At 45.7% G+C, this 15,617-nt stretch overlaps 1 protein-coding gene across 1 annotated transcript in view; it reads right to left on the bottom strand.

Annotated features, from left to right (window-relative positions):
- Positions 1 to 11,385, bottom strand: part of LOC119391335 (cuticle protein 16.5-like) — a 33,518-nt gene extending 22,133 nt beyond the window's left edge. Inside the window, exon 1 of the mRNA XM_037659018.2 lies at positions 11,341 to 11,385. Within this exon, the coding sequence (XP_037514946.2) occupies positions 11,341 to 11,343 (3 nt within the window). The 5' untranslated portion in view covers positions 11,344 to 11,385. The remainder of the gene's footprint in view (positions 1 to 11,340) is intronic.
- Positions 11,386 to 15,617: the final 4,232 nt, after the last annotated feature.

Here is a 15,617-nt window from a genome sequence, read left to right on the forward strand (position 1 = left end):
GACGTTGCCCCGCCACGGTGGTCTAGTGGTTATGGCGCTCGGCTGCTGACCCGAAGGTCGCGGGATCGAATCCCGGCCGCGGCGGCTGCATTTTCGATGGAGGCGAAAATGTTTGAGGCCCGTGTACTTAGATTTATGTGCACGTTAAAGAACCCCAGGTGGTCGAAATTTCCGGAGCCCTCCACTACGGCGTCTCTCATAATCATATCATGGTTTTGGGACGTTAAACCCTAGATATTATTAGAGTTATATGACGTTAAGGAGGACCTTGTGTTTATGTTTCGACGCCAGCTGCCATAACATGGGTGATATTTATAGATTTCAACGCCGTTGATCCTATAATTTCTAGCGTGTAGCGCAGCCCTACTAAGTACGTAGAACTTGGATTAGCAAAGTAATCACCAACTTGCAGCATTTGATCGTGCCTATCTTCACCATAAGGTTGTATTGCTGGGCATCGTCTCACGCTCTAGTGGATAGTAGTCATGGTGTTATTTCGGGAAACGAAAAAGCGGATGAAGCTGCCAAAAATTAACTTGAATACCGGAGTTTCAAAAGATTTTTTTACGCTTCGAACAGCGCAAACACATATTACTATCACGATGAAGACCACTGCTGGAATCTCGAATCCCGGCAGCGGCGGCTGCATTTTCGATGGAGGCGAAAATGTTTGACGCCCGTGTACTTAAATTTAGGTGCACGTCAAAGAACTCCAGGTGGTCGAAATTTGTGGAGCCCTCCACAACAGCGTCCCTGGTAATCATATTGTGGTTTTGGGATGTAAAACCCCAGATATTATTAATATTACTCCTTGAATCTGCAAGTTTTTGCTCAATAGGGACCAAGAAGTGAGATCGAACACTTCTTTGACACTGATCGGCACTACCAACGTCTTCGACTGCTATCGACCACGAAAATAAAAACAAATATATCACGAACCTTTTCGTGACAGCAGTAACCGCGGATGTTTGCAGTGAAATGTTAGAATCAGTCATGTTTTTACGCCGTTCCAGTTGGCAGAACTATTCTAGCACACCCACACTCCGAGATATTCAGCCGCAAATTTTAGTCGTCTTTCACATGATTACGCATACAAAAGCAATAAGGATTGGCACATAACTCCTCTCCGATGAGACGGGGCTGTTGCGTGCCGCGGTTAGTCTAACAACAGGAAGGAGAAAGGGAAAAATTACACGATCTCCCGCTAAAGGGGACCATGAGGCGATGTGAAGCCGGAGCACTTGCACGATCGCGTTCCGTTGGCGTTCGTTGGGCATGCTACTGACCTCGCGTCGTGAAACGCGAAGAGGAACACTACGCGCGTCGTGTCTTCCCGCTAGCCTGGCCGTTAATTCTCACAGGGGGAGCGAGGAACGCGGTCGACAGGCGCGCGTGGGGGAGTGTAGGAGAGGAGAGAGAGGGGAAGGGGACGCGCATGTGCTGGCGCTCATCGCGGCGTTGCGCAGGAGAGGGGGTGAGGGGAGGGGTTGTGGAGAGGGGAAGGGGAGAGGAGGTGTGTGGAGAGGGTTTGCGCATGCGCAGTAAGGGTGGACACGCCGCACACCACCACCACCACCACCACCGGATTGAACTCTGCTATAAGATGCTTCACATCTAAAATATGAGAAATGTTGTCCTTTCACCCTCGGCTGGCGAATGTAAGGGGGGAAGTTCTCAGAAGGTTCACACGCGCACACACACACACACACACACACACACACACACCACTCTTTATTCAAAGTGCTTTGTTGTGGCCTGTTGACCATAAAAAAATATCTTGTAGCGTAGCGGAGAAGTGGTACTTTGCCAGAGTTTGAGAAGGCGCCTCAGCAAAATGCTCTAACTACAGGCCTCCGAAACCTGTAGTTTGGAGCAGTAGCGGTGGCGATACGAAAAAATTGCCAGGCCTGCGCTGAAACCGCAGCACAGTCACAGCGAAAGCTGGAAGAGCGGCGTTTCTAGAGCCCGTGAAGCTCTCTTGGGGCTACAATAGAAGTACACTAGAAAGGTACCCACTACGCCATAAATCACAATTTTTGTGAAGTTGGGAAGCACCTACTAAGCCATTATTCGTCATTCGGCGGAGAAGCGAAGCACCAGCTACACGTCTGTAAGGCATTATGTGCACTTTGTTGACGCGACGACTGATGACGATGAAGAATTATGGCTCAGCCCTTTGTAATGGGTTGGAATCTTTAAACGGCCCACCAGTTATGTAATCTGCATTGGGTGAAGCCCGGTCACTATTTCCCTCTCCCGTCATGCTGAATAACATACGTTGACGTGGGAGAGAGACGAGGGGGAGGCGAAGACGTTTACTGAGACCCCGAGGAAATGGATAATGCGCTTATGGGCTTCCTTGGCAACCAATACAAGTGCACTTGCGAGGAACCCACTACGCTATAAATCATTATAATGTTTGAGAAGTAGGGCAGCAGGCACTGTGCCATTTTTCGTCATTCTACGGAGAGCGTTGGTACCTGCTAAACGCATGTAAGGCATTATGCGCACTTTGTTGATGCTGTGCCTGATGACGATGAAGAATTATGGCAGAGCCCTTTGTAATGGGTTGGAAGCATTCAACAGCCTACTCGTTGCGCAATTCGCATTGTGTGACGCCTGGTTACAGAATTCGCGTTTGTGCGACGCTTGGGGCTTATTTTACTCTTCTACCACGCTATATTGCATATGCTAATGTGGTTCCTTCCCGACATGAAGCCTGTATAGGACCTTTTTGCAAAGCAGTTTCAAGCACCGGCATGGCTCATGATCGCTACATCATCTGCATAAGCTAATATTTTAACTTCATTGCCTAATATACTGAATCCTCGGATACGACTCGATTGTACTATGCTCAAACACAGTGGTTCAAGATAAAGGGCAAACAAAAGTGGTGACATTGGGCATCCTTGCTTTACAGACGAGCCAATAGCAACTGATTTTGAAAGGTGACCATTAACAATTAGACGAGTCGAAGAATCGTTATAACAAAGTCTGACTCCGTTAAATACTATGGAACCAATATTGACATGTTCAAGGAGAGAAAAAAGAAATGAATGGCTCACACGATCAAAAGCTTTTGCGAGGTCTACCTGCAACATTGCCAGCTGTTTTTGACAACTGTAGCAGTACTGAAGAACTGTACGCATGACGTGTATATTATTTTGTATGGAGCACCGACAAACCAAGTGTTGAAAATGCGATATCTGAAATTGAGAAATTTGGCATTGTTTCTGGAGCTCGTTTAAACTCCTCAAAAAGTTTAGGATTATGGTTTGGCTCATGGCGCAGTACGCCGAACCAGTTTGCAGGGGTTAACTGGACTCGCATTCCACCAAAGTACCTTGGTGTACCACTAGATGCGTATAGATTCAGTGCACGCTATTGGAAAGAACGTGTCCCTTTGATTGAACGGCAGGCCCAGGCATTTGTTCCATATCGCCTTTCCATTTTTGGGAGAGCCGAAGCTTGTAATACTTTTTTAACAACAAAGCTTTACTATGTGCTGCAGCTTATTCATTGTGCTAGGTCTTACGTGCAACGCTTCCATCGTATATTTGCAACGTTCATATGGTCTTCGACTTTTGAGCCCATGCGTCGTGACAGCATTTTCAGACAAGTTAGTGACGGTGGTTTGGGCTTAATACATTTGTATCTATAGCAAACAGTTTCACGCTTCTTCTTTTTCCGTGACAATTCCCATCCCATCATTCGTTCGTTCTTGCAAGTTAACTTTGTTAATTGTTTCCCTGACTTGGTTGTTTCCTCAAACATCTCCGCACGCCCATGCCTGTGGGGATTTATGGAGGAAGTTTACTCTGCTGTTCGATTTCTTAAAGCCCGATTTTCAACAGAATATTTGTATACTGTATCACGCAAAACACTATATAAGGACTTAATATCTATGCTCTTCCCACCTCCGCTGTACCGATCATCATATTTTGATCTTCCAGGCCATGATGTGTTGAAACGAGTGCAAAAAATGTATATATCTCCCAATTCAAAAACATTCTTCTATAAACTCCATTCTGAAACACTCCCCGTAAAAACATGGTTACAAACAAAAGGCATTTTTGTATCCTCGGTCAACTGCCGTCTCTGTGATGTACCTGAAACAATAGAGCATTGCTTCGTGAGCTGCAAAGATGCGATTCTTTTCTGGGATGTCCTTCAGCGAACTCTGCAGAAAGAATTTGAAATTAATTCGTACACTATTCGTTATTTGATGCCAACACCTCTTGATGAAGTGCCGTACGATATGTTCCTTGTTATTGGTATGCACAGTTTGTGGAAGACGCGAATGCAGGACCGTAACGCAGAGCCGATCACCTCGTCACGTATACATTTCACCCGAATGGTTATTAATTTAAAAGAAGTTTACGACGAACTTGATTTCAGACCGGACTGGTACACAATATTCGCGAGGTGCTTAGCCTCGCCACCTTTTCTGTGCAACACCTGATGAAGAACTCTCCCTGGAATGAAGGACTATAAGTTAGTCTTCCAGTTTTGTGGAAGTGCTTGTACTTTCATTGTCGCTAAGTGTCTGTAGTAGTGTAACTCTACTGTTGTGATACTGTATACTATATTCATACGCATTCTATTAAATACCATGATCAAAAAAAAAAAAAAGCACCGGCATGGCTCAGAGGTTGAATACTGGGCTCCCACGCCGAGGGCCCAGGTTCGAACCTCGTTCCATCGTGGAATTTTTTTCTTATTTAGTTTTTTCTTATTTCGAGCGATACTGGTTACGGACACCGGCGGCGGCGGCGGCGGCGGCGGCGGACAACTACGGTGCCAAAAACGGCCGGTGAAATGATCTCATAACAGCTTTCGCTGTAAAATTGGGCACCTATGCAGTTGGGCGAAGACGGGGGAAACAAGGCAGCTCGTGACGTTCACCTCATTATTTCCCTCCTCCTCACCCTCCCTTCCATTTTCCACCCCTAGCTATACTATACTGGACATGGCTTTGTCATTCTTTACTGTTTCCCTGCTCCTTTTCCTCCTCTTCACCCTCTTCCCTTTGGCACATCTTCCTATACTATACTATAAAAGGTTATCCTATGCTTTAATCTGTCCCTCCTCCTTTCCCTCACATTCACTTCTCTTTCCCATCCCCTTGCTATGGAATACAAAGCTATGTTATGCTTTCCTTCTCTCTCTTTCTCTTTCTTTCTACTTTTTCTTTGTCTTTCTCTCTATATCTATCGTTGTCTCTCTTTCTTTATTTATTCCTCTCTCTCTCTGTTTCTCCTTCTTTCTCTTTCTCTCTATTTTTTCCCGTTCTCTCGCCCTTAGCAACTCAATCATATTGTTCCCACCAATGCTTGTTCGTCTGGCGTGCCTGGATAATCGAGTATTTATAACGCTCGCCTTATGACCGTGCGTAGGCAGTTTCGAATCTCGCCTCGCCAAGAAATTTCGTTTTAAGGCAAATGCCTTAGATGCCTCATCAAACACGAAAATTGACCGTCGGCGTCGGCGTCCCGCGGCATCGGGGAACCACGAGTGATGCAAGAAATCATCATCACGTGATGACTTACCATATGACGTCATCACAACGTCACTGATCGCCAAAATGTGTACATCATTATGACGTAATCGTAACGTCAGTGCGATGTCACGTGACGTAACGCCATATAGCGTCATCAGATGCTATCGTAGCTTAGTTGAAAGTGGGCCGATCACGGAGGTTGGGCAAAACCACGTTAGGTGCAGAAAGCGTTCGGAGGGTGACGGGGCCGGATCATTACATCGACTAAGAAGAAGAAGAAGAAGACGGTTTTCTTCTTCTAGTAATCTTAGCTGAATGCATCTGGGACCCTGTGAGTTTTTTGTTTAATTTATTTCTTCTCCTCCTCTTCACTTTTCCTCTCCTCCTAATTCCCTTCCTGCAACGCGTTGCCAGGCGACGCGAGATTCCATATATAAAGGCCGCTCGTGATGATGGTAGTTTCCTGTGCACGACAGTCTTTTCTTCCGGCCTAAACAGCTCAGCAGTTAAAACGCGTGTACCGTCTTCCTGAGAAATGTTTGTGCTGTACATTGAAGAGTCTCTCAAATATTATGCTTAAAGCAAATCATGTAGTCTTCATGGAGTCCTGTATAGCGATGCACTTCACCCATATAACCGTCGCGGCACGGGAAAGCTACAACAAGACCATTTCGCGCAGCTGTACGTGCTGGTTTCTTGCAACAAACCATAAAGATATCACAAGATTCCAAGGAAGTAAAGTTTGAGATTGCACTAGTGGTAATCCATGTTCAGCAACGAGCGCAGAACGGACAAGGGACAAGAAAGGGAACATAGACAAGCGCTGTCGATGTTCCCTTTCTTGTGCCTTGTCCTTTCGGCGCTGGTTGTTGAACATTCCAAGGAATGCAGACACCAGAGTAACCGCTCCTTTTCTTAAGAAAGGTATAGCGATTGCCTGAGCCAGCACTAACATTTCCTTGAATACCGCAGTGGCCTTGTAACCACTGTAGTACACCGCAGCACACTGTGGTACACTGAAGTTGTTGTGGAGTTCTTAAACATAGGAACCTAAGGGATTGGTATCCAAGACTAGTTCTCACGCGAGCTGTGTCTTGCGAAATCATAGAGCATTCCTTAAGTTGGAGAATACAACCCAAGGACGGGATCTCTCGTCGATACTATATAGAGGAGCCCTCCGCAGCGCGAAAATCTCAGCAGCAATGGTTAAGGTGCAATGACTGAGTATGAGAAATATGGAAAGGTACACTGAAGGGGTCCGCAGACGTATATATGGCAGATGGTGATGCATGTATGAGACGGCTATCAGTTCAAATGCGACGGCGGTTTCTAAAAGTGGTGTTCACATGCTCACGAGCAAGGTATAAATACTGACGCAGACAGAATCAAGATCTCAAATGAACCTAAATTTCAGTTTTAGCAACAGCGGAACCGAAAGTAGAATTTCTGTCACGGGTCCTTTGGTCGATGTTTTTTTTTTTTTGTAAGACTAGACCACGGTGTTCTAGACACATCATAAGTGCTTTGGCTTGCATACACGTGAGAGCTTCCATATAGAAGTTGGAGAGGCCCTTCAGTGCAGGATCAACGTGCAGTACGAAATCTACAAAAAAAAGTTGTACACATGCGCTGTGCAATGGGGAAGGAGCCACCAGCTTTGCTCGACGTCATACATAAGACGTTCGCATGAGATTCGAGTTTCAAATGCGAAGCATTTTTTAGTGAACCCTAGGCACTTTTAGCGTATCTATCTATCTATCTATCTATCTATCTATCTATCTATCTATCTATCTATCTATCTATCTATCTATCTATCTATCTATCTATCTATCTATCTATCTATCTATCTATCTATCTATCCGCCTACGTCTGGGTGCTCTCGTGATTGCCTGCTTAGCATGGTGTACACCAAAAATGTCATGGGAGGTTAAGAGGATTTGACAAATATGACTGACGGCTCATGACATCAACAACATAAAATCCTGTCCCGTACGCCGTCAGACGCTTTCCTGAAGACATGTGTGGCACATACCCGTTTACCACGAGCCACGTTATACGGGTGTGCGCCACAGATGATTGACAGTTTATATCTACGCAGGGGCGATGACAACAGACATTGGTAATTTAAGTTCGCGAGCGTTAAGAAAAACCGACATTCACAGCGTTGACACGAAGGGTAAAGAAGATTAAAAATTAGGATCCCAGCAGGAATTCGAACCCAAGCAGTGTGCGTGGCAGTCAGGAATTCTACTACACAGCCACGCCAGGTCTAGAAACTGCTTTGGAAAAACACCCTATGCAGGCATGATGTCGGTGCAACGTCAAGTGTGGACTTGGTGCTGGCTATCTAATTTGATAACAAAGCAATAAATACTACATATCTACTCCTAAGATACAGGCGCCATGTCAGGTTTACGTCTGTGGCTCCAGTGTTGACTCCACTTTTATAGCAGCGTTTTAAGCTATAAATTTTATTCATATGATTCAGCAAGCTATATTCCTGCGTTGCTCGACCTTGGAAGAATACTCTAAAAAAACTTGCATATGATATTCGCATCATCGCACCGTAAAGTGCACTTCCTTTCGATAATACCGGCGTATATTATCTAACGAGAGTGCGGACGTTACGTCAGGCCATATGTTACCTTTTAAACGCTAGTGTTGTCTACATTTACAAAAACATGTATACTACACTACACTTACAAAAACACGTCGATTCACCTCATAACGCTTGACTAATAACCAAAAAATACGGATTAGAACTAGTCGCTGACTCCTTCGCATGAAACCGATTCCCACAAAGCGTGGGATCTGCCAATTTTTTTCCTTTAGCTATCACACGAAATTACCAAACCGACAATTTGTGAAATGACATAAATTATACTGTTTTATGACGAATACTTTGAAATAACTGCCTTACTATCCTAACTCATTTATTCTAGCTTCTGACTTTCAAAAAAGACGTCTTTAGAATTTACTTCTTTGCCTTCATATAAAAATTGTTGGGGTTTAACATCCCAAAACTACGATATGATTGTGAGAGACGGCTCTTTGCCTAGTACCAGGGAAAATCGTACGAACGTTCACAGTACACTGCCTATAGAGTAAAGTATTGGAATCTCTGAGAACGCATTTCCCCACAAGTCAAGTAGATGAAAAAGGGGATGGAAGACTCCAACCAGAGATAAGCACAGCTTTATAAGCTCAAATGGGCAAATGTGGTACAGCATCCCTGCTATAGTATTCCTTAGTTTTAGTCCCAAATGTTTCTCTGTCTTTGTGCCGCAGAGGCGTGCTGAATAGCCAAGCCCTCAAACAATCAAACAAAATCTGAACAAATGTAAATGCAAGAAAAACAATTTTATTTCATTTGATGTGGCGTTCAATGGTCGATGAAGCACCATCCAAGAACAGCCGGAATAATTTAGTCCATCATTTTCTATCTTCTTCTTGTAACTAGGAAAATTGTTTCTGCAAACAAATAAAAAATATTATGTAAACACAACGTCAGCACGTTCGTCCAGCCTACACATTATAGCACATTTTGTGTGTTCATAAACCGCGAGAGCTAGGTATACACCTATGAACATCAAACTAGAAATGATTGCAAATATCAGTTTTTGCCATCGTCGCAAAGTTCCATTAAATAACACGATAGCAACGGCAAGATACCACGTTTGGCCGTTCACAGATGAGATGAAGATATAATTTCATTTTTAAACAACAATGCTGCCTGATAACACCGCTCGCTAAGGAATATGCCTCATAACCATACCTTGATAAGTAAACACGCGCCTAATTTACATGCAACATACATCAAATACTTACACTTCTTGCGGAGAAGAGCGCCATAGTGGAAGGGAGTGCCAAGACCGTAGCCGTAGTTGAGGCCGTAGCCGAGAAGACCATGGCCATATCCGTAGTGGCCAACGCCGTAGCCGAGGGTGCCAACGCCATAGCCGTACACTGGAGCGGCGTGGTAGGCAGCGACAGCTGGGGCAGCGTGGGCAACAGTGGCTACAGCTGGGGCATGGTGGACAGTGGTGGTGGCAACAGCTGGGGCGGCGTGAACGGCAGCGACAGCTGGGGCAGCGGCGTAGGTGGCAACTGGGGCAGCAGCGACGGTAGCGACTGGAGCGGCGTGGGCAACAGTGGCGACGCGGGTCACAGCTGGAGCAACGGCGTAGGAAGCGACTGGGGCAGCAGCCACGGTGGCAACTGGAGCAGCGTGGGCAACAGTGGCGACGCGGGTCACAGCTGGAGCAACAGCGTAAGAAGCGACTGGGGCAGCAGCCACGGTGGCAACTGGAGCAGCGTGGGCAACAGTGGCGACGCGGGTCACAGCTGGAGCAACAGCGTAAGACGCGACTGGGGCAGCAGCCACGGTGGCGACTGGGGCGTGGGCAACAGTGGCGACGCGGGTCACAGCTGGAGCAACAGCGTAGGAAGCGACTGGGGCGGCAACAGCGGTGGCGACTGGGGCGTGGGCAACAGTGGCGTAGGAAGCCACAGCTGGTGCAGCAGCCAGGCCGACACCGTAGCCGGTTGTGCCGACGAAACCAGCGAAAGCGCTGGTGGCCAGAGCCAGAACAATGCAAGCACGGATCTGTTAAGAGAAACAAACGTGTCAAAAGGACGACAACAGACAAAGCACCGACTTTGTATGCAGATAAAGGTTTATAAATATTTTACAGCGGAGCTGCTATGTTTTTTTTATGCCGTTACGCGTTCGTAAAAACTATGACCAGGAATGGCCTCTACATTTCTTGCGCGTGCAACGCAGTGACTCGCCGGCGCGCGCTCCCTAAGACCTCTTGTTCATCCTCTGCTTCGCTCTACGAAACATGCGCCTGAAGTGCGCTGTGTCGCTGTGTCGCTGCGCCGATTTGTCCAGCGTAGGATGCAAGAACTCGGACGGGCGACACGAAGAGTAGAGAGAGGGAGAAAGAGAAAGAGTTAAAGAGAGAACGAAAAAAAAAAGAGATAGAACGATAAGAAAGGGAGAAATTCGGAGAAAGAAATAGAACAAGAGGAAACGTATAGAAAGACAAAGAAAGAAATAGAGAGAGATAGAAAAAGATGGACAGATACAGACACCAAAAAAGATAGTAAAACCAGAGAGCATTACAGAAAGAGAAATAAAGACAGAAAGAGAGAGAAACAAATAGAGAGAGAAAGGAGTGTTGGAAAGAAAGAAGAAGCCAGAAATACAGAGTGAGAGAAAAGAAAGGGAAGAAAGGTAAAAACAACACAGAGAGATCGAGAAAGAGCTAGAAAGAAATGGACAGAGAATGATAGAAAGAAATTGAAAGAAACAGAGAGGATGAAGACATATAAAAATGAAGGGAAAGAGAGGAACAAAGAAAGAGAAAAGTACAGAGACACAAGGAAGGCCACCCGGTGGCGTTGTTCTTTCGGGCTTTGCGCCACTAGTTCGAAGCTGCCGTAATGGTTTGATCGCCAATATTATCGACAAAGCAAATTCGTGGGCAAGAATACATGCTGTTTACGTCAAGACATTTTTTTTGCTGTGCTGTGCTATACAACTTCTGTACTATACAAATATACTATAAAACCTCATCGATTGTTCTGTAAGATTCCGTGTACAGCTCGTGGTGGTAATTTTCTTTGAAAAGGAGGAATTGCACTAGACAACAGTTATCGATTTCGCTAAGTGTCCGCTTTCTTGACTTCCAAATTAGATTGCGAATGTCTAGTGCGCGGTAGTGACATCAGCACAATGGAACGTCCCATTTCGAAAACGTTTAGGAGTTGGACAAGCAATACATTGTTGCGCATTGGTGCATAAAGTAGAAACTTTGATAATAGAATTTTCTTACCATCTTGATCTTACAGCCGCTGTTGTGTCAACTGCTGGTGTGTGCTTCGTCGGCGGTGGCTTATATACCAGCGCGATCCACGCTTATTTATGCACCGAAGTAATCTCAATAAGAAAAAAAAATTGATGATCCTGCATAGCCGGTATCTTAAGGCACCTCGATGCAACCGCATGCCATGCATAGAAACGGAGGCACGCATTTCGAAAATTAATGAGGCTCGACACAGTAATCAGTCCACTCGGTACATTTTGTGGACTTTTTTTTTCTTTTACGATTTAACGACAGCGTTGATGCAGACGTCGATGGAAGATGCTTATGTTCGTTTTCGAGGATAGAATAACAGTGTGCTATGATTCACGCAGAAAAGTTGGAATAGGTTATAATGGATGAGTTGGCGTAAAACGCTCGCGTGGCTTGCTTTTCTGATAGATTATCGCCGCCACCTTACCTCTGTTCTTTTCAGGAGCCGCTGAAATCTCCTCGTCTTTTCTCTAAGCGTAAAAGCGCTTAGATTGGTGGAATGAATAATGGTGGAATAATGGTGGAATAATTAAAACCCCTGTATTAACTCATAAACCTGACAGCCGCATTCGCTGCATCATTGATGCTAAAGTCTGAGAAATGTGCATTTATGTTGCACTATCTCTCGCTATGTTAAAAGTTTATTCTTATTGTGCGACGGTGCTACAGACTACAATAAAGAAAACTTAGGCTCATTGTATAGTGCTTCATTGATTTTCATGTAAGAAATACTGAATTATTAACATTGGTAAATTACCTTGACTTCATTATCCAAGAGTAGCACGCTATGGCAACTTATGTAAGTGTACCCACAAATCTCGCGTTGTTTTGCGGCCGAGTATAATCACGTTAGCGCAAGGGATTGTCGGCCGCGGAGGTCGTCTTTATAGTTGCCACAATTCATAAATGCTTGTTGCACATTAACCGAGCAAAATGGCGAAGGCAGTGTATACTTAAATTTATCAGGAGGCCATGATGTACAGCGTCTCTCGTAGCCAAATTGCACTTTGTGCACTCTAAGAAAAAAAGACGCCAGGCCTGCGCTGAAACCAAAGCACAGTCACAGCGAAAGCTGGAAGAGCGGCGTTTCTAGAGCCCGTTGTAAGCACTCTTGGGGCTACAATACAAGTACACTAGAAAGGTACCCACTACGCCATAAATCACAATTTTTGTGAAGTTGGGAAATACCTACTAAGCCATTATTTGTCATTCTGCGGAGAAGCGAGGCACCAGCTACACGTCTGTAAGGCATTATGTGCACTTTGTTGACGCGACGACTGATGACGATGAAGAATTATGGCTCAGCCCTTTGTAATGGGTTGGAAGCTTTAAACGGCCCTCCAGTTATGTAATTTGCATTGGGTGACGCCCGGTCGCTATTTCCCTCTCCCGTCATGCTGTATAACATACGTTGACGTGGGAGAGAGACGGGGGGGGGGGCGAAGAACTTTACTGAGACCCCAAGGAAATGGATCATGCGCTTATGGGCTTCCTTGGCAACCAATACAAGTGCACTTGCGAGGAACCCACTACGCTCTAAATCATTGTAATTTTACTGAGACCCCGAGGAAATGGATCATGCGCTTATGGGCTTCCTTGGCAACAAATACAAGTGCACTTGCGAGGAACCCACTACGCTATAAATCATTGTAATTTTTGAGAAGTAGGGAAGCAGGAACTGTGCCATTTTTCGTCATTCTACGGAGAGCCGTTGTACCTGCTAAACGCATGTAAGGCATTATGCGCACTTTGTTGATGCTGTGCCTGATGACGACGAAGAATGGCAGAGCCCTGTAATGGGTTGGAAGCAAGGAGGTTTAAACCTCCTTGGTTGGAAGCATTCAACAACCTACTCGTTGCGCAAGTCGCATTATGTGACGCCTAATTACAGAATTCGCGTTGTGCGACGCTTGATGCTTATTTTACTCTTCTACCACGCTATATTGCATATGCTAATGTGGTTCCTTCCCGACATGAAGACTGTATAGGACCTTTTTGCAAAGCAGTTTCAGGCACCGGAATGGCTCAGAGGTTGAATACTGGGCTCCCACGCAGAGGGCCCAGGTTCGAACCTCGTTCCATCCAGGAATTTTCTTTCTTATTTCGTTTTCTTATTTCGAGCGATACTGGTTACGGACACCGGCGGCGGCGGCGGCAGTGGCGGCGGCGGCGGCGGACAACTACGGCGCCAAAATCGGCCGGTGAAATGATCTCATAACAGCTTTCGCTGTAAAATTCAGAAGAGGATCATGGCACCGTGACTATCTTCGGGTGTCCATTTGACCCTTTTTGGAAGCTAGAAGCAGAAAAAGAGAGTTAGCATTTCGACAGGAGTCACTAGACTCTCCTAAAGTGCGTTTCGATTGGCTTCTATCATGAAGGCGCCATCGAATACGCCATACATAACGCGCGTTTGCCGTTCGGCGCCGTTCTGGCGCGGTGGCAGCGGTGGCTCGCCTGGCTCGCTGACGGAGACGGGTTGGCACGCCGCGTCCGCCTCCTCTCTCAGTTTCCTCGGTCCCTTTGGAATGCTTTGCGTGGTTGCGTGTTGCGTTGGTTGCGCGGGTTGCGTGCCTTAAAATTAGTCATTTGTGTTCGAGCAAGCATGCGCACCTTCGGTGGCGTTCACGCCAGGCTCCGTGCTCGAAGTGATGCTGGAGGGTGCACTATTCATGGAGCTGCGGACACGGACAACTTGCACCTGTTGCGTCTGTTGCGCCTGGATGGGTTATATTTGTAAAGCATGCCGTCAATAACCGGTCACGCCGTGCCCTTGACTGCCGGAGGATGCGCTTGGGTGTCGGAATATGCCGGCGTAAAGCCGGGCTTATTCTGAAAGCGAATTTTGAAGCGATTTCTCAGAAAAAAAGTGCTTTCATTCGTGCATAGCCAGTGGCTATTGCGAAACGAGGTTCCCGCCGCCCTTTACTTGAATATGTGTTTTCGTTGCAAAATTATTTCAAACGAAACACTCGTGTCAGATGTGCCTATAGTAATGGTGTGTTGAACAAGGGGTGGTTTTATATAGATATAATCAATGTGTGTGCGTATTGGTTATTCCCAGAATCCCGGATTGCTTCTCCCGCCTCTGCGCTCCAGTTGAAAGCCACACTCAGAGAAACGAAGGCGTCGCTATGGTACGGCGCCTCACCACTCGTGATGGGAGTCAACAAGGCAGTCGGCCCTACGTTTCTTTTGGTTCGACAGCACGACGTAGGAAAGGAGGTGAGTGACGCCCACGCAAAAGAGCCTAAACAAGTTTAGTTTGCTGTTTAAAAGGGGCTGACATCATCTGGTGCTGCAAGTTTGCCGCCAAGTGACGTGTTACAAAAGCTGCTATTTGCCAGCTGTGTTTTACACGATAACGGCAAAAAACTTCGTTCCTTACCACACCTGTTTCCATTTGTTGTTTTGTTGTGAGCCTTCATTATGTCTGTGTAAATACCTTATTCTGCAGGTTTTGCTAACTTTTACTGTAATTCCGTTTTCTCATCATGAGATCACGTCTGCTTTTCAAATACAATTTTTCATGGCTGCTCACGCTGAACAGGAGCGTCAACATAGCAAGTCTCAAGTCTGATGCATACAGGCGTCATCACTTTTTAATTTATTCATAATCATAAGGAATAAATATGAAAACATGATGCCGATTTCTGCCGTTTATGTTGCTCCATATGACACTATGCACGTTACTCACGCATTTTAGTTGACTATACTCATGCAAGCGCGTAAATAAGGATTACATCAACTGCTTAATTGGAAATCCCAGGCCATCTTTTTGCGCTTTCTAGATTACTCTGCTGGAAAAGGTTTGTTGTTTTGACGAGTTTCATTAAAATAATGCTAATATTGAACTACTTTTTTCTTGCAGTTGCTGGGCACAACGGCAAGTATTACTTGACTTGTTTAAAATGGATACTTCACTATTTTCAACAGTAGTCGTGCCAATGTAGAGCATGGGCCAACTGAATAACTTAAGATAATTTTGGAGTCGGTTGACGCTTCGGCGTGTGTCATTTGTTCCCCATAGGAGTGTTACCGGCGAGAGTCGTCTGACTCTCTCATAAGTGGTAATGTGATCATTCGGATAAGTGTCCTTCCACTCTTCCTACGACGGTCAGGGTACTCTCCTAGAGCACGCCGACTCTGACCCACCAAGAGAGTCACCACGAGTCTTTAAAGAGAGTTGTATACGTAACAAGCCAGAACTCTCCGAAAAAGAGTCACGCATACTCTTTTTTTTTTCTTAGATTGCG

This window comes from Rhipicephalus sanguineus, chromosome 4 (genome assembly GCF_013339695.2).
Source record: "Rhipicephalus sanguineus isolate Rsan-2018 chromosome 4, BIME_Rsan_1.4, whole genome shotgun sequence".
Classification (NCBI taxonomy): Eukaryota; Metazoa; Arthropoda; class Arachnida; order Ixodida; family Ixodidae; genus Rhipicephalus; species Rhipicephalus sanguineus.